At 36.2% G+C, this 23,737-nt stretch overlaps 1 protein-coding gene across 3 annotated transcripts; it reads right to left on the bottom strand.

Annotated features, from left to right (window-relative positions):
- Positions 1–3,640: 3,640 nt before the first annotated feature.
- On the bottom strand, positions 3,641–23,187 carry LOC116711169 (calcium/calmodulin-dependent 3',5'-cyclic nucleotide phosphodiesterase 1B). Of its 3 annotated transcripts, none has more exons than XM_032550553.1 (14): positions 23,025–23,187; positions 17,911–18,024; positions 15,721–15,903; positions 15,281–15,347; positions 15,036–15,152; positions 14,618–14,758; positions 13,741–13,841; positions 12,401–12,526; positions 10,550–10,651; positions 10,258–10,378; positions 8,404–8,485; positions 7,600–7,717; positions 5,794–5,930; positions 3,641–5,469 (listed from the first exon to the last, which is right to left on the bottom strand). In XM_032550553.1, exons 1-14 carry the CDS (start codon positions 23,099–23,101, stop codon positions 5,273–5,275), a joined length of 1,683 nt encoding a protein of 560 aa, XP_032406444.1. In that variant the 5' UTR covers positions 23,102–23,187; the 3' UTR covers positions 3,641–5,272. The 3 variants fall into 3 exon arrangements, with proteins under 3 accessions (XP_032406444.1, XP_032406442.1, XP_032406443.1); XM_032550551.1 differs by having other exon boundaries at positions 3,641–5,422; XM_032550552.1 differs by lacking the exon at positions 23,025–23,187 and adding an exon at positions 19,776–19,976 and having other exon boundaries at positions 3,641–5,422.
- Between the last annotated feature and the right edge of the window lie 550 nt (positions 23,188–23,737).

The raw sequence follows: 23,737 nt of genomic DNA, 5'->3' as shown, positions 1-23,737 counted from the left end.
AGGCTGACACCTTGTTTGAGAGTCGCTGTCAGAGTCAGGATGTGTGACATAAGCACAGTTTCTTCAAATGTCTCCTAAATTGTCAAAAATAAGGCTAAACTTACCACTGCACCATTTGTCGTGGGTTTATTTGGGGTAGAGTTTGACTTAACCCTAAAAATAGACCTTTTAGCTTAAATAATTCAATATACGTAGACCCAAGAGTATAAAACCACATGCATTTTTTATGAAGAAGGCAGGATTCAACAAATGCATTTTGTGACACTGCAGCAATTTAAGTTACAAGTGATACCGCTACAGACAAAAATAAATGCTATTTTTAGAGCACTTGTAGGTAAAGTACATCATCATATCTTCATATAGTTTTTTTCAAATCTTTTCAGAGAAAAAGAGTTGTGATTAAAATATGTTGCAAAAATTATGTCGTTTAGATCTATGCATAACTTACAACGTTGAGTAAACTGGACCAAACAGTTTGCACTTTTAAAAGTAAATCATGAACACCAGAAAATGTTTGTTATAAGCATTGAAGTGAGGCATGAAGCAATGGTCATCTTACAATAAATGTACTACATTTAAAATAATAAAAAGTACTTACATATTAGAAACCATTTACATCGTAATGCCTTTAGCTTAACCTCTGTTGAAAACGACCTGAAGTTTAATACTCAGTTGTGGCAGGGTTAGAGCAAAATATGTTCTCACTCTATGCCTCCTCCTGCTGGAGGAGTAGAAAATGTCAGAATTTCAAAATGGTCACATTTCTAGTAAATCGTGTTTTGGTGTCACTAGTTCCTGCCCAGAACAGTAGACCAAAAGCTTCATTGTAATGATTTTAAATTCTTGCCTGGATTTATTTAGAATTACAATAACTACAATGCATCTGGAAAGTAATCACCAGAGGTGTGACCAAGTCACTGTGTTGCAAGTCTCAAGTAAGTCTCAAGTCTCTGTCCTCAAGTCCGAGTCAAGTCTCAAGTAAAGACAGGCAAAAGTCGAGTCAAGTCTCAAGTCAGGAACCTTTAATTTCAAGTCATTTCGAGTCGTTTTTATTTTATTTTTTTTAATAATTTGCAATTATACATAAAATTCAAATATTAGACCATTTGTTCTTTTTAAAATATGTATTTGAGGTTCATTTGTGATCCTCTTATTCATCTGGTATTCTTCAAATCTGTCAGAAGTAAACAGATGTCAGAAAATAAATTACAGCCTTTCATGAATTACATTTGACTTCAGTTTACTCCTTCTATTCATAAATAAACATCAACACTACAACAATCATAGTTTTCAAAAAATGAAATAAGTATAAATGAAGTTATCACAAGTAAACTCAGGAAGGTCTGGTGCATTTATTTTTCTGCTTTTATTTCTAAGTATGTTAGTTTCAGTCCTCCGTAAATATGGGACAGATATTCTAAACACAAAATTTATTTGGGACAGTCACTGTATTTGGTCTTTTTTTTTTTTTTCCCAGCAAAGCTTGGAAATGGGTTCTGTGCGACATGTGACAGTCACGCCGGTCAGCGCATTAAGTCAAAAACAGTTGACTTAATGCACTGACTGCAGTAAACAATATATTGTCAATATAATTTCCCAACGTAGATGTCTTCAAATACACCAACCATCCTTAGATGATACTGGACCCGGCTCATCATCATGATGGGACAGAGAGACTCTGTTCCCTGTGTTCAGGTCCAGAATCTGCTTTCTGTTCCGGAGCCCCGCTCACTATCCCCCGGCTTCCTGAGCTAACACGGTGCACATTATTTGTGGAGGCATTTGAAGGACCGGATTTATGGTAAATCATCACCAATTTAACCCGGAGTACACATGCTAACACGAAGTTAGCTAAAGTCAACTATCTTACAGCAAAAGAAAAGTGCCACCTACCGATCTTTGTGAAGCTTCAAATGCCGGACAAAGTTGGACGTCGTGGCATCTCCATCCGATATTCTCTGCTTGCATGTTTTACAAGTTGCAGTTCGTTTTTTAGTCGAAAGTTCATAACCTACGTAGCCAAAAGAAATTACTCGCGGAAGCATATTCGAGCGGTTATTTCGTATTTCGTTCCCTGAGCTCTGTAGCTTTGCCGCGTTTTTTTAAACGTCCGAATCCTGTTAATTTGATTGGTTGTGCTGCAGCTACGTACACATACGTACACATAAGGAGAGAGGAAAGACATAGTGACGGTCTGCGCATATTGATACGGAATGAGTGACATTAATTAATGACGCCACTTTATAAATAATGTGTTTTAAATTTTAAGACTTTGAGTAAAAAATATCAAGTCTTTTCAAGTAAACAGCTTCAAGTCGAGTCAAGTCCCAAGTCAATGGCATGAAAGTCAAAGTCAAGTCCGAGTCTTTGAGCATTTTTTCAAGTCAAGTCTCAAGTCGTGATTTTAACGACTCGAGTCTGACTCGAGTCCAAGTCATGTGACTCGAGTCCCCACCTCTGGTAATCACAGTACCTAACATTTTACACAGCTTGTGTTTCTGCCTTTGTCCAAATTGGATTAATTTATTTCCTCAAAATTTCACACACAAACATTGCATTATCAAAAAGTGATTTTTTTTTTTGATTGATCTTGAAAATTTCTTATAAATAGAAAACCAAGATTTCACAGATTTGGCTTAATATTTTATTGATCCACCTTTGGCAGCAATTACAGCCTCAAGCCTTTTTGAATTTGATGCCACCATCTTAGTTCACCAATCTTCAGGCAGCTTCACTCATTCTGTTCTGTAGCTCCGTCAGGTTGCAATCATTGTCAGAGACGTTCAATAGGATTCAAGTCTGGCTGTTCAGAACTATTCGGAGTGGTTCTAAAGCCTTTGGGATCTTGGCTACGTGCTTTAGGTCGTTGCTCTGCAGAAAAATGAACCGTCACCCCAGCCTGATTAAGATTGCTCTGGAGCAGGTTTTCATCCAGGTTGTCTCTGTAAATTATTGCAGACTTATCTGCCAGTTCCTGCTGCTGCAAAGCATCCCCATAGCATCATGCTGCCACCTCTTTGGTTTACCTTAAGGATAGCATTTATCTGTTCATGAGTTCATAAAGAAAATCATGACACCTGGCTTTCTTATAGAGAAGGCAAACTACCCTAAGGCCTTACAGAGATAGCCGCGGCATATCTCAGACACCTAGATGTCACCAAAAGGCTTCATTTATGATCCTTGGTGCCTCTTGAATAGACAGCATGCACCAAGTTGGATGGGTAGTGGTTGGAGGTGAATTTGCAGAAATGTCCAACAAGGATTTAGTGTTTGTGTTGCACATCCAGTAAAAATAAACATGAAAACAAAATTACTGCAATCTCATTTATAAACAAACATACATTCACTTTTTTTATTATCATACTCATACTTCTTTAAATCACTGTTATTTAATATAGTCTCTTTTCTTTTCTTACTCTCAGTTTTCATATTTTCTAGCTTGGTGTGAATCTGCATGCTTCAGCTTTTCTGTCACTTTGTTGCTGGTGTACCTTAATTTTCCCCACTGAGGGGCAATAAAAGTTATTTCTGTTCTATGTAAAACTCTTGTCTAAATCCAAAGACTGAAAGTTAATTTTATTTAAATTGCATTCTGCTACTACTCCCCAGTTATGGATGATCTAGAACTATGACTGAATTGTTTTTTTTTGTTTTGTTTGTTTTTGCTCTTCATAGAAGTTGCAACTTGCTGAACATTTCTGAAAAGCTATGGCACTTTTTTGGAGCAGCCGAATCAGCAGAGCTATGGTTGCCAATTGCTTAAAATTCTCTCTGAAAATAATATTGCCTGTCATCCTGTGTTTACCCTTGCCAAACTTTTGGGAAAGCCCAGTGAAAAACCAATTGCAGCCACTAACTATAAGTATCTGCTTTTCATCCCCTAAGTTTAACAACTGGCTCAGTTTAGCTTTGTTTCTCTCCCAGATGAAGCCACTAATAGAGACTCCTGGGGCAGGATTAGAATGTATATTTATTCCCCCGTCAGATTTAAGTTCAAAAATTATCTTTGCAAATCTGCCAAAGTAACTCATTTTTGGAATGGCCCACCCAGAGTCCCGGCTTTAACAGCAAGCCTGCGAGTTTTTAGCAGATCTAGAAAATAAATCTCTTTCTATTTGACAATCATGTAAACCACTGAACCAGAATGCATCTGTAAACTTTGAATCAGAAAAGGTGTTTAGCTTATTACAAAACATCAGCTGCCCCTCTAAATTCTGAAGTACAAGTCCATTTTGCTACATTTGTAATGTTGATAGTGGAGCAAAAATATGTGACTTATGGGTAATTAATATGCCCATACAGCAGGAGGCGTTGTTGGACTCAGTATTAACAAACTGTAAAAACACCTTGCTTAAGATTGTGGGGACTGAGAGTATTGTTGGCATCTTGCAGCTATCCGTCAGCCTTTCAGCACATATTAAATCACCAAACATTGCATAAACTCTTTAGGAGTTTATGCAGGAGTTTTATGGATAAATATTTATTAGATGTTTATTTAACAGAACAGAGAGGCCTCTCGGAACCATACAGAGTCATGCGAAGTTGAAGGTGGCTTCTGGTTTTAGTCCGCCTTGGGAAATGGCTAAATGGTGATTCCACCTGATTATACCTTGAGTGTATTTAAAAACTGTTTTAACTACAAAGTCAAAACTTTGAAGTGTCAAAACTACAAAGTTTTGACTAAATTGTCCTACACTAATAGAATTATTCAAACCCAGTTCTATGTGACTTTACAGTTACAAGGTACAAATACTTTGCACCAAATACCTCCACATGATTACCTCAGACAAATATTTGCAAACCACCAATTTAAATGCTAGAAATATATAAAAAGTAAAAGGCCAGAATTTAAAACCATGCATTATAAATCTGGAAACTTTTGCAAAATAAGTAAAAATACTGCACTCAGCCCCCATAGAAACTCTTAAATAAGTCACATAAGTCAAAATGTTGTATGTTTAGAGTTTAATGCAGGATAAATATGTCTGTGTAGTTCTATAACTACAACTGGAAAAAGTTTCTGTTGTGTTTAAGTGGAAATTTAAATTAAAACGTCTGACAACTAAATGACATGACCAGCATGTCGACTTTCCATTTAAATTACTGTGGTGTACTACTTACTCTTGAAATAAGACATAATGACATAGTATGTATTGCACATCATCTTACCTTTGGAAGATGATCTTAAGTCTAATCATGCCTCCTTCTCTGTCACACATTATAACAAAAAAAATGTGTGGTTTTGTTACAAAAAGTGATTCCCAGCCTCAGTTTAACAATGTAGAAATTCTCGGTAACAAGCCCAAATCATAAGAAAGTCCCTTCTACTGTTTTGTATTTTCACTGCTGTCTTGTAGAGATTTTTCTGACCTCTCCTCCTCCATGGATCGTTGTTCTTTTGTAACGCTGGAGTCAGAAAATCCTGGAGGAAATTAAAGGTTGGAAAAGGCATTGGAAAATTTTGATAAGCTGAAAGAAAAACAAAGTATCCCTATCTGCTACTCTCAGCATGAGATCACTCTGAAATGAATTAAGATAACAAATCAAATCAAAGGGATGGAGCCAAGATGCTTCAACTTTGCCAGAATGCGGGATATTTTTACAACAAATCATCTATTAGACTGCAGCAGAAGTTATCAAAATTGTATTTTTGATACCATGAATTATTTCTTTACATCAGAAAAAAACATGTCAGAGTTGATTTGCTTTAACAGTTTAACAAAAGTGCCTATACTTTTTTTCTTTTTGTGAAGTATGTGCTTTTAGAGAAAGCAGCCATACACAGAAACCTACCATTTGAGCCACTCTCTTTCCATTTGAGCTTGTTGTCTTCTGTGTGTCGAGTCCAAGTCGAGCGAAAGCTCACCAGCTCAGCTGTGATGTGTGCCAGACTCCACTGCAGACCCCTGGAGCTTTCCTTCCAGAGATTACTGAGAGCAAATAACAATTGTCATTTATGCTTGTATTGATTTTCATGCTGACATTCAAATGAATCCTGAACACTAAAGCAGTCCAGACGTTTATGTGACCCACCAGGAACAGATCAATCAGACATTGTTTTCCCACTGAACAAAAAGAGGAGAATCTTTAAATATGCTACATACCATTAAATCATGGACTTTTCTTTAAGTAAATTGTTGCTTTTATAATTATGTTTTCACATAATTCTTGAATTTCGAATATCTCAAAATGTATAACTTTTGTCTTTTTTCTTAAATGACCGTAAATTTGGTGTGTAAGTATTCAGTTTCTTGTGCAATTTGATCTTGTTAGGCCAAAAGATAAAATATGTTTATCTTTTTTAAATTTTTACAATGAACATAAGTATTTTCATGTCTTAATTTATCCTTATTATTCTTTTAAAAAATACACAGACAATTAAGTCCAGTCAAGAACAAATTATGGGTCAGTTTCTTTTTTTTGTTTTGTTTATTGATGGCCTCATTTCTGTGCATTGATACCCTCTTTACATTCAATTCTGTCGAACAGCAGCTAAACAAAAACTAATTTACATACTGTCACATCTTTATTTCAGAGAATGTAAATGTGGGGTAAGATTGTCTGCTGTGTCTCGCTCAGTTCGGACTTCCCTTTGTCAGCAACTGTCGTTCTCAGCCTTGTATCGGCTATATTTTGTCAACAGTGCAGATAATGCTATTGTTAAGGAGACTACAGTCTAAGTGTCTAAGTTATTTTTGCTGAGAAAGAGACCAGAGTCTCACCTCTTTGCTTGTTGCCTGTAACTAGTTTAATCAGAAAAGCACTCTGGCTCTAATAATAATCACAGATCTCCTTAATTTTATGACCAAGTAGCTACAGTATGTCAAAAATGTTTGCAAATCAGTGCTGGTTCACTTAAAATTCAAGCTAAGGTTGTATTTATATAAGTAGATACAAAACAAGTCAAAGACCATATCTCAAGATAAATAAACTTTTAAAGTCTTTAGTTATGTATCTCACAAGATTAGTAAGTGTAAAAGAACTATTTAGGTTTTGTTAATATCTTTTGTCTCTCCCTAATGCTTGCTTCTTGTGGTTTTTAGGTATTGACCCAGGCCTGTTTAATATGAATTTAAATCCTTCATGTTTCAGGTATAACAACTCTGGAAAGATGTTAATTCTTGATCCAACTTAAGAATCAAATGTAACTTCATACATAATTTTTACAGTTCACTTCATCCTCAGGTTATATTATTGTAGCATGTAAACAGCAGTTAAACATGAGAGGGAAAAGAAGCTCAAAAGGACATGGAATGTCAAAGCCTTGACTTTAACCAATGTCAAGTTCTTTTATTTGAAGGTTTAATTGATTGTATTGGATTAATAACTGATTAATTAGATTGTTGCCAACACCTAAAGTCAATTTCACATCAGTAGCCCCATTTTAATTACATTTACTGAGAAAAAGTTTAAATATGCCTTGTTTTAGTTATATGTAATTCTGTTTTGTTATACATTATTCTGTAGGTTTTACAACATTTTGGCTTGTTTTCTTTAATCTCTATTACTACATGTTAAGTCTATTTTAGGTTTAATGTTTCCACCCCTCCCCTTTCTTCCACCAGATTATTTACTTTACAGATTTTATTCCTACAGTACCTGTGTCTGTTGCAGGGATCTGGGGGTCCTGGGTTTTCCTCCACCAAAGGAATAACAATTTTCTCTGCCATGTCCGTCAACAGGGAAAATGTAGGATACACAATGAAGTCAATGAAACCTGCAAGAACAAATGTCAGCATGTAGTTACTGAGGTACCTAAAGTATATCACATTATAATTAATGTATTTTGAACTACTGGGATTATGAGTGGCACACCAACACATAGTAGTACTTAATTCAGAAGTGGAAGGGAAATGTTACACGGTTTTCCAAATTTTTGCAAATAATTAAAAAAAACTTCACAGTAAATGCCACTTTTCAGGCTTTGCCACAGTCTTCATGATGCTGTTTGTTCACTAATGTCTGCCAACAAACCTCTGAGCCACACACAGAACAGCTGGTTTTATAATGGTTAAATCACAAACAGGTTGATTATTTACTCTTTAGGCAAATTATCAAAGCAAGTACTTGAAAAGTTTTGGCAATAATGTGAAAATATTTGAAAAAGGTTCAAGAGGTCTCATCACCTTTATGAAGGTGATGAGAGCTAATGTGTTCATAAAGTACCTTTTGCATCAGTAAAAATAAACATTTCAGAAGTTCAAAGTAAATGTTTGGACCTCACTTAATGCAATAATGCTTACATTACAAGAAAGTATTATGAGGCTGCAGGTTTCTTCAATTTTGAAAAATACTGACAAACGAAAAACCTGACAAATAAGAACATGTGTTTGTTCTTCTTCAGAGGCATTGTAGACAACAACTATATCCTGCTTAAAAGAAAGGAACATAATTGAGACATACCTATCTGGGACTCAGCTACTAAGGTACTTTTTCGATCACACAGTGGAGAGAAGGGAAGGCCGAGCTCCGCCTCTCTATCGCCCTCACAAAGATAGAGAGAACAAGAGAAGATTCAATGGCATCCCACACATGACCTGAAAATAACTGTCTAAGGTTAGCTTATTCCAACAAACACCAACTGAAACTTTTAGACAGAGCGTTTTGTGAGCAGGTGGCTCTGTGTTTTTAAAGGTACAAAAGAGCCTATTCAGAGTTTCCACATCTTGTTGTCACAGAGACAGAAAATCTGCCCAACATCTGTCATGAAAAAAAACAAAAACATTGTTAAAATAATTACAAGTCTCACATCAGATTCAAGTTGAGGTAGCTTTTAAGCAAAACATGTTTTGCTTTTCAGATTACAGTGTTTGTAAACTGTCACTCATTTCTAGATGCACACATTTATAAAGACTGACTTTTTTGTATTTACATAAGGTGAACAATTACACTGTAGTTAAGACAAGTGCCATAAATATAGTGATGAAAAGCATTTAAATTGTTGTAAACATTTAATATGTTAAACTCAAGTAGAGTGCATCTCAACTGTGTAAAGTTTTAATGGCCCAGTTGTACCCTAGTGCTCTAGTCTATTTTTGTCATTTCCTGCAATAATGTTGCCTCAAACCATACCAAAGGAAATTCTTAAATAAACCCCAATGACTACCAGACTTTAAAGTCAACAAAACATAAACTCAACATGATTCCTGAAGGTTTTTCAGACCAAAATACTGTGAAATAAGGAAACTCATTTTCTCAGTTCAGAAAAGCCACTAACATTACAGAAATTTAACTCTTCCAGAAGTATAATTCATACCTATAAAGCTATTCAGAGATTTTTGTTTTGTAAAAATAATATCTGTTAAGCTTTTAGAATATTTTGCAAACTTTGCTGAGGTATTTCCCACAAAACCATGGCAAAACAGAACATAACCCGTAATGAGAACCAAGCAGTCAAAGGAAACATTCTTACATTGTTATTTTAATGTGCCAACCCATTTGTAAAAACTGATGCGTAGAAGTCAGAGGTGAATTCTCTACTTTTTATCTATAATGGGCATTTTTCGGATCTTTTTGCAAAGTTTATTGTCTCAGGTAAGTACTGAAGTGACACCACAAGAACCAGGTTAGACTGCATATTTTCCCTCTAATAACATATCAACCATTGGTGAAAAACTTATTTTTAACAGATGTGTCTAAAAAACAATAAATCTGTAAAGCTGCAAATATTTTTTGCAGCACTGCAGGCGCCACAGGACTTTTTGATTTTATTCACATGCTAACTCTTTGGGGAAAAACTCAGATTGTAATGAGATGGAGAAATAAAAGATTGAAATAAAGAATTCAAACATGTTTTATATTTCCAAAACTAAAAGTCCTATATCACAGTTTAGCCTCTTTAGCAATATATGGTGGACATCAGTCAAAACAGGAAGCAATTGGAGAGATAGTGGAAAATGTTTATACAGTTATAGTTATCAGAGGCAGTTTGTGCATCAGTTGGTGAGTTTTCAGAGGACATTTTTTTTTAATAGCAGGAAATTTTACTGCCCTTTTTACTTGTAGATCTAGATGGATCTAGATTGGCCATGTGAACTAGTGAAAAAAGTTTGAATGATATTTCCACAACTTTGAACTTTCACTTTATTCAGGATGAACATGACAGCTTTCTAGGAATCCCTACAGAATCAAATTACTTGTGCCAAAATCTAATTGTGATCATTTAATTTAGGAGGAGTAAAAGTAAAAAAAAAAAAAAATTAAAAAAAATAAAAAATGGCCTGTGTCAGATCAGAGGACATTTATTCAGATGCCTACCTGCCTGAAAAACTCCTCCATTAAGGCTTTGGTCCAGCGAGAGTGCAGGGCCCAGGGCTTGGATGGATGGCTGATGTCAGCCGTGTGCAGTAACAAAGACAACGCTTTGGGCTTATCCATCCTGATGGAAAAAGCATAATACTTTGTTTATTTTGCCTGCGACAAAGCAGAAAAGCAGTTCTGACACAGTTCACTAAGTATAAGACACACAGTTCCTTCATCCAGATTTTAGTTTGAAACATTTCAAACGCCTCTAAAGAACCAATACGTAAATTCTGGGTTTTGCACCTACCGCTCTTGTTGTTGTAGACAGGATTTCATTGCTTTCACTTGAAATAGGTGGGAGGACATGTCAGTGGCCAAAACCATCTCTATAACAAGTGATCGCATCTCCCTGTAAATACACACACAGACATACAAAGACTCGCAGTTTACTGGCCGGCCTTGAATGATGTGACGGAACCATATAAAGTAAAAGTGGCAGTCGGGAGGATTCTGTGAGGTTGTAACCTTTTTAACTTTACTGATGGATTTTCTTGTTCTCATAGCAACACTAACTGCAAAAGGAGCCTGTTGCGGCATGCTGCTGTGTTTATCTCTGCACAGCTCCACAGTGAATATTACAGTCGCACCGGGTGTGTGAAGTATGAAGCAAATGACTCCATTAGCGCAGACGGTGCAGATATTGTAAATGATTTCCAAACACAAACTACACTGATGGCGTTTAGGAGGCATCAGTTTTACCTTAAAGTCAGCCATCAGTTTTTATTGTAATGGAAACTCAGCATTGCAATATCATTATAGTGTCTGACCGATGTAGCTGCAGACTTAGTTGCTAGTGAACAGCTCGTCATTATAAGTAAAATTATCCTTTACAGACTCTTAGGAAATTTAAGGGGAATGTAACGTGATTTACTGAGAATTGTGGGTCATCTTTCTTAGACACACTACTTTAGCTCTGCCAAGAAACTTTCTGTGGGATTGAGATTAGGACTTTCTGTCCTAGACCCACTTTGTAATCAATTTGTCAGTTTAATTAATAAGATCTTTATCCATTAGGGAGACCTAGCTGTGGCTGAAATCTTGTGATGTTGGTTCAACATTTCTCTATAATGTTTCCTATTCATTATCTCAATCATCTCGTGAAGTGTTTTGCAATAAAACAGCATGCCCCTGGAGTTCTCACACTCAGAAACTTCCCCTTTTTTCTCCAAATGTAACAATGATCATTATGGTTAAACACTTCTATTTTAGTTTTTTTTAGACGATAGGGTCTGTTCCTGTTTACTTTTCATGTTGCCTTTGGGGTGATAGCTTCTTTCCCTCTCTGTAGCTTCTCAGCCTATGTTGTTACAGGAATCATTTCACTGCTGCTTTTGTTGATAGACACATTTCTCAGCAAAATTAATAATAAATAAAAAATTACAGAAAATAAACCAAGGAAAATTCAGGCACTGCTTTCGAATTGGAGTTAAACATAATAATTAGAAAACAATAAACTAATGAAATGAACCTGGACAAAAATAATGGTACCTCTAGAAAAGACTAAAAATAATTTGAACACAAGAAAATGTTAAACTATGGTGTTTCATCCAGTGTTATAGGCCTCTTGAAGCTTACAGTCAGTCAGTGCCAATTTTATTGATGACAAGTAATCACTGTGCTGTTTGGTGACATGGTGTGTACCACATTGAAGATGAGAAGAAAGAGATTTTTGTCATTGGAGATTAGAAAGACAATTATAGATAAGCATGTTAAAGGTGAGGGTTTTAAGATCGTCTCCAAGCAGCTCCAGTGATCACAGCTGCACATTTTGTTCAGATGTTTAAGGTCCAACATGTCAGGTGAATCGATAATACTATAATTATGATAAAGGGGTGTCATGTTTAACGTACTAAAGTAGTCTCTTGCCAGCTAATATAAATCATAAAGTAAGTAGAGATTTGTTTATTTTTTATTAGGCAAGTAAACCAATAAAGTATAAATGTCACAGCCCCTCTTCTGATAACCACTGTAGAAAACATTATGCACAGCTTGTTTCATTATGCAGTATGATCCACCTACATTTTATCTTTCGTGTTCTCTCAAAATTAACTATGAATGTTGATAAATTTTAATATAGAATAAATGTAATGTATCTTACATCCACTCTTCTCGTGTCAAATTAATGAAGATGTTCATCTGGTCGTCCTGCAGCAGGTGAAATGCTGCACTTAGGTGATGACTTTCCTGCACAGATCTGTCGTTGTAAATCAGAGCAAACTCTGACCTGGAACACAGACAGAAAAATAAAGACGAGTTGGTAATAAAAAGAAAATCTTTGATATCAAGGCTTTTATGCCTTTTTTTAAAAGGCATAAATGAACAAAGATTCAGTCAAACAGTAAAGTGACTGTTTGGTATGAAGAGTTTGGAAAATGTGATTAAAAGTAAAAGCCTGAGGGAGCAATTAAATAACTGTGACTGCAAAACTATAATGATGACTTTCACACTGAAGAGAGCGTGAAATGTTGGGGAAAAAAAGGTCAGCCATGTGCATGATTGACTCACTATTATAAAGGTAATTAACAAATTATTTGATTACCTGCTTCATGTTAGGGTCTTAAAATTAGAACTAAAGGAGATTATGTGAAATTTTTCAATCAGGACGATGGAGGTGACGGTGTTGGGAGTTCACCCCGCAATTAGAGGGTTGCTGGTACAATTCCTGTTCCACCCGCCTCTGTCGTGTTCTTGGGTAAGACACTTCACCCGCCTTGAGGATGGGTGAATGAATGACTGTCATGTGAAGCACTTTAGCATTCTCTGGACTTGATAAAGCTCTTTACAGACACAAACCATTTACTATAAGGTTTTATTTTAAAGCCTCTGAAAAACTTTCCACTTAAAGAAATGATTGGAAAAGAAGGACTATATGTTTGATCTATAGATTCAGAAAACAAAGCCAGGTTTTACTTTTATTGTAAAGCATCCTAAAAGCTGCTTTATAATAATATTGCTGTTAGCAATATTATTTTAAAGGGGGAAATACTGAGGGTAGAAAAGTTAAAAGTAACTGTTGACTGACAGCAATATAACAACATAGCAATATTACATTGGACAAAAAGAACATTAGTTTTCCAAGGCACTATATTATGTTAATCATAATTTAATATCTTCAACATCTGATCACAAAAAGATAACTTAATGCCAAAGAAGCATGATTGACATGGGGGTAAACATAGAAAAGTAAAGAGACTGTGTTGGAAAAATCTAAAAATACTGTTTTTCCCTTCATAAAGCCATGTTTGCTTTGGAAAGATCTCATCTCATTCCCCAAATTCCTTAAAAGCTATATGTATATGTTTTGTCTTACTATTTCTAAATCTATTCTATCTCTAGCTCTGTTTTAAAGTTTCAGAACAGGATGTGACATTTATGCAACAGGCACTTTACAAACAATACACAAGGTTTATAATAGATGGAGCAAGAAATAAAGCCGACCTTGTGTGGATGTGAAAGTTATTTGTGGTTCCAGTGTGTTCGAAGTCGTGAATGGCTGCAGCAAACAGGGATGCCATCACTTCAAGCTCTGTCAGCCAGTGCTTGGTGAAAAAAAGGGACACCATTAATGGATAAGCAACATCTCAGTTCTGAACAACGTAAGAAGAAGCTATGCAGACAAGAAAAAAAAGAAGAAACATCAGAATAACCAAGACTTTGCTATGATTTTTCTTATAAATGGAAAAGAAAAGTATGTAGAATCTCAAACTTTCTGGGGCATTCTATTCATATGCTGGTTGAAATTAGATTTTTTAAGTAAAATCTTGGGTCCCTCTTTAAAGGACAAAGTCCCCCACATCCTGTTTAATTAATGGATGAAAAAATTAATGAACCTTTTTCAATTCAAGTCAGTCACAACATCAGACACAATTTTGCCAGTAAGAATCCCTGATTCCTATTTTGCCTCTGAGGAGTGCTTTTGTATAAAGATTTCTTTGAATGTTGAGTGTTTTAGTTGTACATTTAATCAAGGATCAGACTATTGAAAGCACCACTTTGAAATAAATTCTCTTTAAGCCACTCAGTGCTGATCCAGAAGTCATTGATGATTTACTGAGTCTGACACTCAAAGGATAAATCAGAGGGTTATTCAGACATAAGTGAGAATGCAGAAAAAACAAAATAGAAAAATATAATTTCATTGATGCTTGTTATGTCATTTGTTCCTATTTCTGAATCACAGACAAAATGTAAAATGAAGAATTTTGGTAAACATACATAGGTAAACAGAAAGATGAGTTTTGTGGCCATTATTAGCTACAAAGAGATGATTGAAAAAAAGTGGGTGGAGTCAGTAATTATTTTGAGTGAACGGTACCACGAGTCCGGAGCGCAGCAGCAGACAGTGCATGGTCTGAGTCACATCAGCTGCATGAACGAGGTTGTGATATGGATTATTATATTTGCAGTATCCTTTTTCCAGGGCAGATAGGAATTCAGTCAGGCATGAGATGGGAATCTAGAGAAAGCATTATGTAATCAATTAACATCTGTACCTGGATTAAACTCAGAAAACAACCTGAATTAGGTAAAATGGTTAAATGCCGCACATGATAGAAAGATTATTTTCCAAGTACTATAAAATGGAACAATCCTTCTATCTGATTATTTTCTACACATTACACACAATTGGAAGTGAGAGTTCATGTCTCTGAGGGACGTTTTGTGCAATCTCCTACTTGCATATTAAAAATAAATTTGCTAAAAGTCAGCTCGATACAGCATCAGTTACAGACCTTAAAGCGGCTGTTGAGGTCATATCTTGTGATCAGTTCAAAGAACAGAGTTTGTAGTGCGTGATCAGAGCTAGCGGAGTTCAGAGCAAAAACATCAAAGCTCCAGCGGTCCACATCCTGAAGAGAAAGAGAGAAAAGTAGCAGCCCCACTGGAGCATACCTGCACTGATCCTTTTTCTAAGAATGTGCCATTTATCAAATAAACCTGCTGCACACTCTGAGGTAGTAGGTTAGTGTGGACTTACCCTAAGGCAGTTTACGACTGCCTCAGGTTGGTCTGGCATAGTTGCTGTGTAGGCCCTCTTGAACATCCTGGAATAATGCAGTGTTTATGTTGAGTTCAGTTAAAGTTCAGATGTTGACACTGTGCAGCAAACTTGACTCAGGAGGTGTTTATACTAATCCCCTAAAGCCCCTGCCCTCAGTGTAAGAATGTTTTCCAGGAAATAAATGAAGGCTAATGTTTCACAGTTTAAATCTGCAGTTGTAAAATAAACTTAATGAATATTACGAGTCAGAATACTGAGAGAGGAAACAAATAATTTACAACTTCAGCTAAATGGCATAAAGAATACAGGCAAGTGGTTCTATTGGTTTCCTGTAGGAGTTGTGCTGTTAGCGAAACACCCACTTATACCCTTGAATTGGTGACACAGATCCAAATGGAAAGTTTGAACTAACATACCTCTCCACAAATATGCCAGCCTGCACTGCATGCACAATGCTGCGAAACTTGGGCTTCTCATCTGAACGTCTCAAAGGCCGTCGAATCCTCCGGGTGAAGGTGGACGCCAGCCAGTCAGTGACCTCTGATGGCACCCCATCTGACTGCAGCTGCTGAAGATCGTCCTCTGACTCCAGACATTGTCTAAGATCACACATTGATTATTTGAATGGAAACAGAAGTAAGGTCATAAAATAATAAAGGAACAATCTGTTCTCATTGGACTAATTCCTAATTGCAAAGGTCAACGTACTGAATGACAAGTAAAACCTTGGCTCATGGAAACTATGCACTCTTTTTGTCTGCATTTCACACAGACAGCCACTCACTCCTCCCAAGTGACAGGTAAAGGATTAGACTGCGTGTTTCCAACACTGTCAGCAGGGGTTCTGGGGTCCTGGGGTCTCTACCTTTTCCTTCGAGCAAACAGGGGAAATTGTTGGTGTCATGCAGTTCCACCAGCTGTCAGCTATCAGTCCTTTGCAAGTGATGCATGATGCTTCTTTCAAACTGATGATTTATTGTCTGAAGTAGTCTTGAGTGCTCATATCATCCACTCCAACTTACTTGGTGTGTAACTCTATGAAACATCCAGAGCCTAGGTCATGGTAAAACTTTTCTTATCTGGACTTTTCAAGATTTTATAGGTTTATGAATCATACATCTAACCTTAGAAACACTGCACTTACAACTGTAAACAAATGGTAGAAAGTGAGCAAACAACATAATACAATAACTTACTGTAAAACCAAATCTGTTCTTTGAATGTCCTGAGGTACTTCACATGTCGATACAAATACCATTTGAGGTAATCTGTTTTTAGAATATGTTTAAAAGGGAAAATGTGATTATTATTATTTAGAGAAATCCTGTTGTTGATTCTGATGTTCAGGAGTTAATACTGGCTTAGCAGAGAAAAACATATTGCTGACACAGATTTTTTATTTGGACATTTGTAAACCTGACCTTTGGTGCAGAGCTGTTAAAATATTGGGGAAGTCCTCTTGGTGTGGTGCACCTAAGCAGCTTCGCAGTTTGATTCTAACTGGAGCCAGCTCTGTTATGTACGCAGGATTAGGGTTGTTTTTTAACAAGCATCATGAACCCGTTGACTTGTCATAATAAGATAAGATTGATAAGGATTGTGGTCTCCTCAGCTGTAAAGTAAATCAAGTTAGTCTGCAGGATTATTTGTAGATTTTAGTTTTCACTGAAGACGCATTTTACGACAGTATTTTTAAATTATGCCTTAATCCATACATTTTTGCAGCCCTATAGCTTTATTTTGCTTAAGCAATATAATCTTCATAAAGCCAAAGCTGTAGCTACATAATTATAAGTGCTACTTGGGACATCAGACTACATCTTAAACTGCAATTTTCAAAAAGACATTGAGCAAATCATTTCTTTCCTATTTTACCGATTAATTGCACACAGTTTATTTGAACCATTTCCAAGAAACTCTACACACTTTGATAAGGATCGGTCTGCTGAGCAGCCGAGGCGGGCAGGCAGAATTGACACATAATAACCTTACGTAATGAGTGCTACTTTGATTTGAAGGCTCCCATAGTTTTGTGAATCACAGATATTTCTGTGGTGTTTTTTTACTGGAAAAACAAAAGAAACTACAATAAAAGACTTCGTAAAAAATATAGCACATACTCATTTGCAGATAATCTTGCCAGTTTTATTACAACAAGACTGAGATGGAAAGTAAAACAACATTAGCCCTTTTTACACTGAAGAAAATGAAAAATCACCATAAACCTGTCTGAGTTTAGTTGTTCTCCTTGATCAGTGGCTTGTAGTTGATGCTGTAAATGTATGTCCCATTGCAATTTTGAATTTTAATTGTGTTAATAGCCTCAAATAGACTGCAGATGCTTTCAGCACATCAAGTTCAAAAGGCTCAGAAATTAAGAGTCACAAGAGAATAAGTCTTGAAGATTGTAAAATGTAATTTCAATAAGGATTTTGTTCTTTTTTTTTTTCAAAATTACATGACCACTGTGTAAAATGTCAGATTAGGACACAAAATTGTAAATATATGTAAGTCCCATGAACGTTGGAGTAGATTTTCTTTTTAAACTATAAAGAGTGACTAACTGTATATTGGGATCTTTTTTGAATTTCTATTTATTGTCTTACCTCGGTCCATCGAGATATACTGCCTCCAGTAACGATGCCGTGAAATCCAAATTTTGTTTGATTTCTTCAAAATCGACATCCTTCTCCTCAATCTGCTTTAGCATGCTTCTCAGCCTAAAAACAGAAAGCACAATCAAGTTATGGGGAATTCGCGTTCAGCTAAATAAAATGGTAGATTGACCAGCTAAATGTACCGGCGCTCACAACAGTTGAGATAAAGGGAACAGTTAGAGGTAATAAAAACCTTTTGAAGAACTTTGTATTGTATGACGAAGTCCTTTATAAATTAACTTAAACTTTAAGAAATTCAATAAAAAAAAAAGCTTAATAAATTGACAGCTCTTTCTTTTTGCCATGATCGAGTGAAAAGTGCACTGCAATCTCAACAAGCAGAAATGAATCATTGGGAAATTACATAAATGTCAAACTATCCAGAGACAGCCGGTGGTAAAAGGGCACCATCAGAGCCAAGTTTTCCATGAGATGGAAAACATTCCCTTGTTTAGGGTATTATGTAACAAAGATTAAGTCAGTATATACTGAATAAAGAAAAATAACCCGGCTTGAATTTTGAGGACCTTTCAGACCAAATTGCTCATTCCAAATTGGTTTTGAAACTTTTTAATCACGTTATGAGTGAGAACTGGAGGGGAAAAAAAATAAGTCCCTTGCAGTGGAACAAAAAGCAAATGCTTGCAGCATGTGTCACCTACATTTTAACCACCTCCTGTTTTTGGCTTAATTTCAAATGTGTTGAGACATGATAAAGAAAAAAAACGGTGTCTCAGTTTGCAAAAATCGCAATCTGTTTGAAAACAAGACTATTTTACTGTCATAACAATTATTTGCCATTAATAATTCTTCTAAAACACTCTCATTAACCACCCATATGGCGTTGAAACTGCGCTGGGCCTATATATGGGAGCCAGTTCCTGTGGATGAGATGCTTGCGGGTTTTTCAAGTGTTTATCACACTGGCAGGAGCTTTCAAAAGCTGTGGAGTCATAAAAATAGCATGCCTCAGAATGCCACGGCTCACTTTCAATCTCAAGTAATCTCTCCTGATAAGCTAGTCTTTTTTGTTTTGTCTGGCCAGAGGTGGAGAACCTCTGACAGGATTTTTACTACTCAAGAAGGCTCATACAACCGTGTGCATAGAAAAAAAATAGAAATCCGCTTTCGGCAGATAATTTGGTAAGTGTGTTGTATGTCATCCTAAATATAGTATAAGTTGCAAGTGTGTGGAAGATCACCTGCAGAATCATTTCACTTTCTCTGTCATTTGTAAGTAGATCAAGAAAAAAATATGTAATTGTTATACATGAGTAAATCAAACCAACCTGTGTTGTTAAAATGCATCTGAGCATTATATATTGTACGGAAAGCTTTGAGCTGTGACCCTTACGTATAATTGTACATCAGTGTGTAACCAAAACAAAAACCACATGACCCACCACTTCTGCAGCAGCTTTTCCTCCCACACCAAAGGCATGGGCAAGACAAGTGTTTATGCCTGCAGCCAAAATGACAAGAAGAACTTTTCTAAGAAATCCACTTACACCTGAAGCAAACAGCAAGCAAGCAACTTTTTAAGGTAGAAAAATACTATCTGGTTCTTTGCTCCTACGTGGCAGGACTAATATCTGCTGAAACCATCTGTACCAGAGTTTTTTTATTGAGTCACAAGTTTCCATTTCTGCAAAACAAGAAACCGCCACCTGGAGAGATATGAAACTTGTGGGAAAGAACATTTGCTGTGTCTCCAATTCAGCACTTTAGCATTTTCTGTCTTATAATATATGCAGATGTTGAATTCAGTTTAAGCGTATAATGTCATCTGTATTAATGAAAACCCTATGTCTTACCTAGAGATAGGTATTTGGAGTCTTTTCTTTCGAATTCGCACCAGTTCAGCCATTCCGCACTCAAGTTCTGTTCTAATCGACCCCAGAGTTCAATAAAAAAAATAAATCAAGTTGATGAAAAGGAAAGTTGTTTTAAAGGAGTAGTAAGCTGAAAAGTTCTGCAAACCACCAACGCAAACTTTATGAGTCCTGAAACAGCTGCAGCAGCTCTCCCACCCACTTCTGGGGGGACTTACTCCACTTCTCTCTGATTGGTTAGTAAGCCCCAAACTGTGTCAGTATGAGTCGGCGTGAGTGTGTGTGTGAAAGACAGAGACATAGAGAGGGAGAGAGAGGGAGAGAGAGAGCTGCTGTTTTTATTTCTTCAGTGACTGAGTGTTTGTGTATCTGTGTACACCCGTTGTATGAAGTGTGAGAGAGTTGACCTCACTTACTGATGAAGTGTTGACTGCAAAGCTTTCAAGCTGTGTACGCGGGTGTGCGGGGGTGAGTGTGTGTGTGTATAGCCAAATCCCAAAGGAGAATTTTCCACCATAGCCACAAATCAGGGAACTGCACAGGGAGGCTTTCACTGACACCCACCAGAGGCACCCAAAACCAAAACACACAAACAAATATTGTCTAGGCAAGAAAATCCACCATTTAGACCATCTAAATCGTTAATTTTAATTTAAAATTTTAATACACTAATCTGTTATTGCATATGACGATAAACACAAACTTTAGCTTTTTCTTAAATGGAAGAAAAATGTCACAATTTTAAGTTTCTTTTTTTCTAATTAAGAATCTAAAACATACAGAGTACAACGTCAAGTCTGTGATGGTATTTTTCTACCAGTTTTGCATGTTTAGAGGATTTTTTATTCTTCATTTTCAAAGTAGCTCAAGCTGAGTCTGATTGCATGAAGAGCATGTGCAAGCACCTATTTTCTAAAATGGATTAAGGGGTTGGCTTTTGACTAGACCATTCTGATACATGCATATGATTTGACCTGAACCAATTCCATTATAGCTCTGACTTTATGTCCAGGTTTGTCCTGCTGGAAGGTGAAGCTATTTTAAAGTTTCTGGTGGATTTTCTTTGAAGATTGCCTGTCCATCCTCCCAGTAGTTCTGATCGGCTTTGTTGTTGCTACTGAAGAAATGCATGACCACAGCATGATGCATCCACTACCATGTTTCACAGGATTGTGTGTTCACATTGATGTGAGGTGCTAGTTTTTCACCACACAGAGGTTTAAGTTTTTTGCCAAAAACTTTAATATTTATACCAATCATGACTTTTGAATAAAAATGGTTGCAATGGATTAGGTGTGTCAGATTCAAATTGGCTTATTAAAAACAAAAAGCAACATGAACGTTACGAGTCATTTTACTTTCATGTTAAAATTGTGACACTTTTTGTTGGTCTACTCCACGAAATGGCAATGAAATATTATGAAGTTTTTAGCTGTAAAGTGACACAAGGTGGAAAAGTTGAGGAGAGATGATTTCTTGCACAGGGGACTATAAAATAAAAAAATACATATAATATAGCAGTAAAGTCAAAGTAATTAATTAGTGCTTATGTGTGACATGAATAAATGTCAACATAGTGTTTTGAGATCCAGATAGACAGCACGCATGACTAAAAATGGACTTTTATATATTTTTAGGCTCCATATAAGGACATCAGACAACTGTGTAACACAGTGTAGACATCAAAAGTTGTTTCTAAACACGTTACAGTTGTAGGTCCTAAATCTATTAGTAGTCTATATTTATAGTGTTGTGAAAGCAGTCTGACAGATTGGCTTGGGAAACCCCCTGCCTGCTGTCCGTCTCCTGCCTTGCCTGTTGGGTCAGAGTGACTCTTACGCTCTCATGCTCTTTGACATGCCACAACAAACGGTGGACAAGGAGAGATGCAACATCGAAACATGTTGCTCTTCATCCAGTGTAGCGCAAATTAAGTATAAGAAGGCAATGCACGAAAAGACTTCTACTCACAAAAAGTGTTTCACCTCCTTTCAGGGTTTTTTTTATTTGTCATTTTTTAAGCAGACGCGTCATGATTGCTCTCTTTTCACAAACTATGTTGAGCCATTTATTATTTACCACTTCATTGGAAAGAAAGAGAGGGTGAGGGAGAAAGTGAAAAGAGCAGAGAGGAGAAAGAGGGTAAACAATTTCTGGTGAAACACAAACTGTGAGAAGTTTCATAACATGACAGATTACTGTCTTTCTTCAAAATTCTGGGTTTTGTTATTGTTTGTGTAGCTCAGGCATTCAGATGCCTGTACAAAATGTTTTCATTTAAAGTGTCCATTCAGTAAAATTATAATACATTGAGGTATTATTAGAGAGTGAAAGTCTAACAGTGAAATTTCTTACATTTGAATAGATTAAAAAACACATGTACAATAACATTTATCGACTTAATAGTGAATAGATTGCAGTAAAAGTTTTAGTCACACCCCGGTCTTTTAAAATCCAATAAAAATCTGGCAGAAAAGAGAGAAATCAAGTGTTTCTTGTGTGTAGCTGAAATGTAAATTTCCATTATCCTGGATTAAACTTAAAATATTTTAAACTTAATCTTAAATATCACAAAATATGTAATGAGGGTGTAGTTATGTCTATTGGCCTTATTTTTTACAGTGTAATAAAGCAGCAGTGAATGGGATTTCAAACACAAATATGTATTAACAAATTCATTGTAAAGTTTTCCTATAAACCTCATTTGGATGCATATGTTTTTCAGTGTTGTTTTTATTCAGAGGGGTTAGTTGCGTCAGCTGTAAGGCTGATGAAACAGTAGTACGAAGGATCAAAATATTTTGTTTTTGTGCAATTTTTTGTTTTACTTTCTCATATTGTCTTCTATTGAGCAAAAAGTTAAAGTCAAGTTTGTTGCTAAAATAACAATACAGAAAAATAACAACATACCTACAGGCATCATGTATTTCCTAAGTAACAGAGAAAGGTTAAAAAAGGCTTGCTCATGTCTGAGGATCTATTTGAAAAATAGGTTTATTTTTGGCCTTATTAATGGCTTTGGCAAAACCAAAATAGATATCTTATTTCCACTGACAGCAGGAGTGTAATTATTATAATGCGGACTTCTCCTTGATAAGTCAAACTAAAACAATACCCAAAAGACTCATTGTTTAAATAATAAATCTTGATCGTTATAAATGACAATATCAAATGCAGTTTAAAATTCAACATTTTTAATGAAAGTGAAACTAGTAATAAAGAGAGCCTTACCGTTCCAGAGTCATCATCCACGTCACGACGCTCAGATTTCTATCAGATCTTCTGTGTATCTTGCAAGCAGGTGTCATAACTCCCTTTTCCAGATCACGTACATGTGTGTATTTGTCAGTGTTGTACAGAAGCACAGAGTGAGTTTATTCCAGCTGTGTCTCTGTAAATCCAACACGTGGTTATTTGATGTGTGTAAACTGCTGCCAGTTTATGTTTTTTCAGTGCCTTTGATGCTCACACCTTCACATAGCTCTCCTCTGTGTATTGAGGAGTCCTGTGTGGATTGTGCTAAAGTGTGTGAGTGTGTAATCCTTAGTGCATAACAACTCAACAGAAGGGGCACTGTGTCACCAACACCATCAGCAGAGAGTCCGTATGTTGGGACCAGAGTTTCCATCATTAACTGTCCCACTGGGTCTCAGAACAAGGAGAACAGTTTGCTTGCATGCAAAACTTAAACATGCAGAAACGTTACAAGGTAACAGTTGCTTTTCTGTATGTCTACCTATTCTAGGATTTTACAGAACACAATCTACTGTATATGGCAAATAATTATTTTAAAAAGTTAAAATTGTAAACTCAAAATGCAGCAAACACAATATCTGGCCAAGTATTTCACCTGCTTAAAGTTAAGTGAAAAAGTATTTGCCGTCCTCCAGATTTCTTTTCTTTTTTTCATATTAGATGAATAAAACATGATGAACTACAAAAAA

The sequence above is a fragment of the Xiphophorus hellerii genome, chromosome 20 (genome assembly GCF_003331165.1).
Source record: "Xiphophorus hellerii strain 12219 chromosome 20, Xiphophorus_hellerii-4.1, whole genome shotgun sequence".
NCBI lineage: Eukaryota > Metazoa > Chordata > Actinopteri > Cyprinodontiformes > Poeciliidae > Xiphophorus > Xiphophorus hellerii.
The sequence above is the reverse complement of the archived record's forward strand: the minus strand, read 5'-3'. Positions and strand labels throughout refer to the sequence as shown.

Excerpts from the sequence above, each read along its gene's own strand:
- LOC116711169 (XM_032550553.1), bottom strand. The coding sequence starts at position 23,101 with ATGACACCTGCTTGCAAGATACACAGAAGATCTGATAGAAATCTGAGC. Across the intron at positions 15,904-17,910 it reads GTATATCTCGATGGACCGAG|ACAATGTCTGGAGTCAGAGG; the intron begins GTAAGACAATAA and ends GTGTGATCTTAG. Across the intron at positions 5,931-7,599 it reads GATCCCTGCAACAGACACAG|TAATCTCTGGAAGGAAAGCT; the intron begins GTACTGTAGGAA and ends ATTTGCTCTCAG.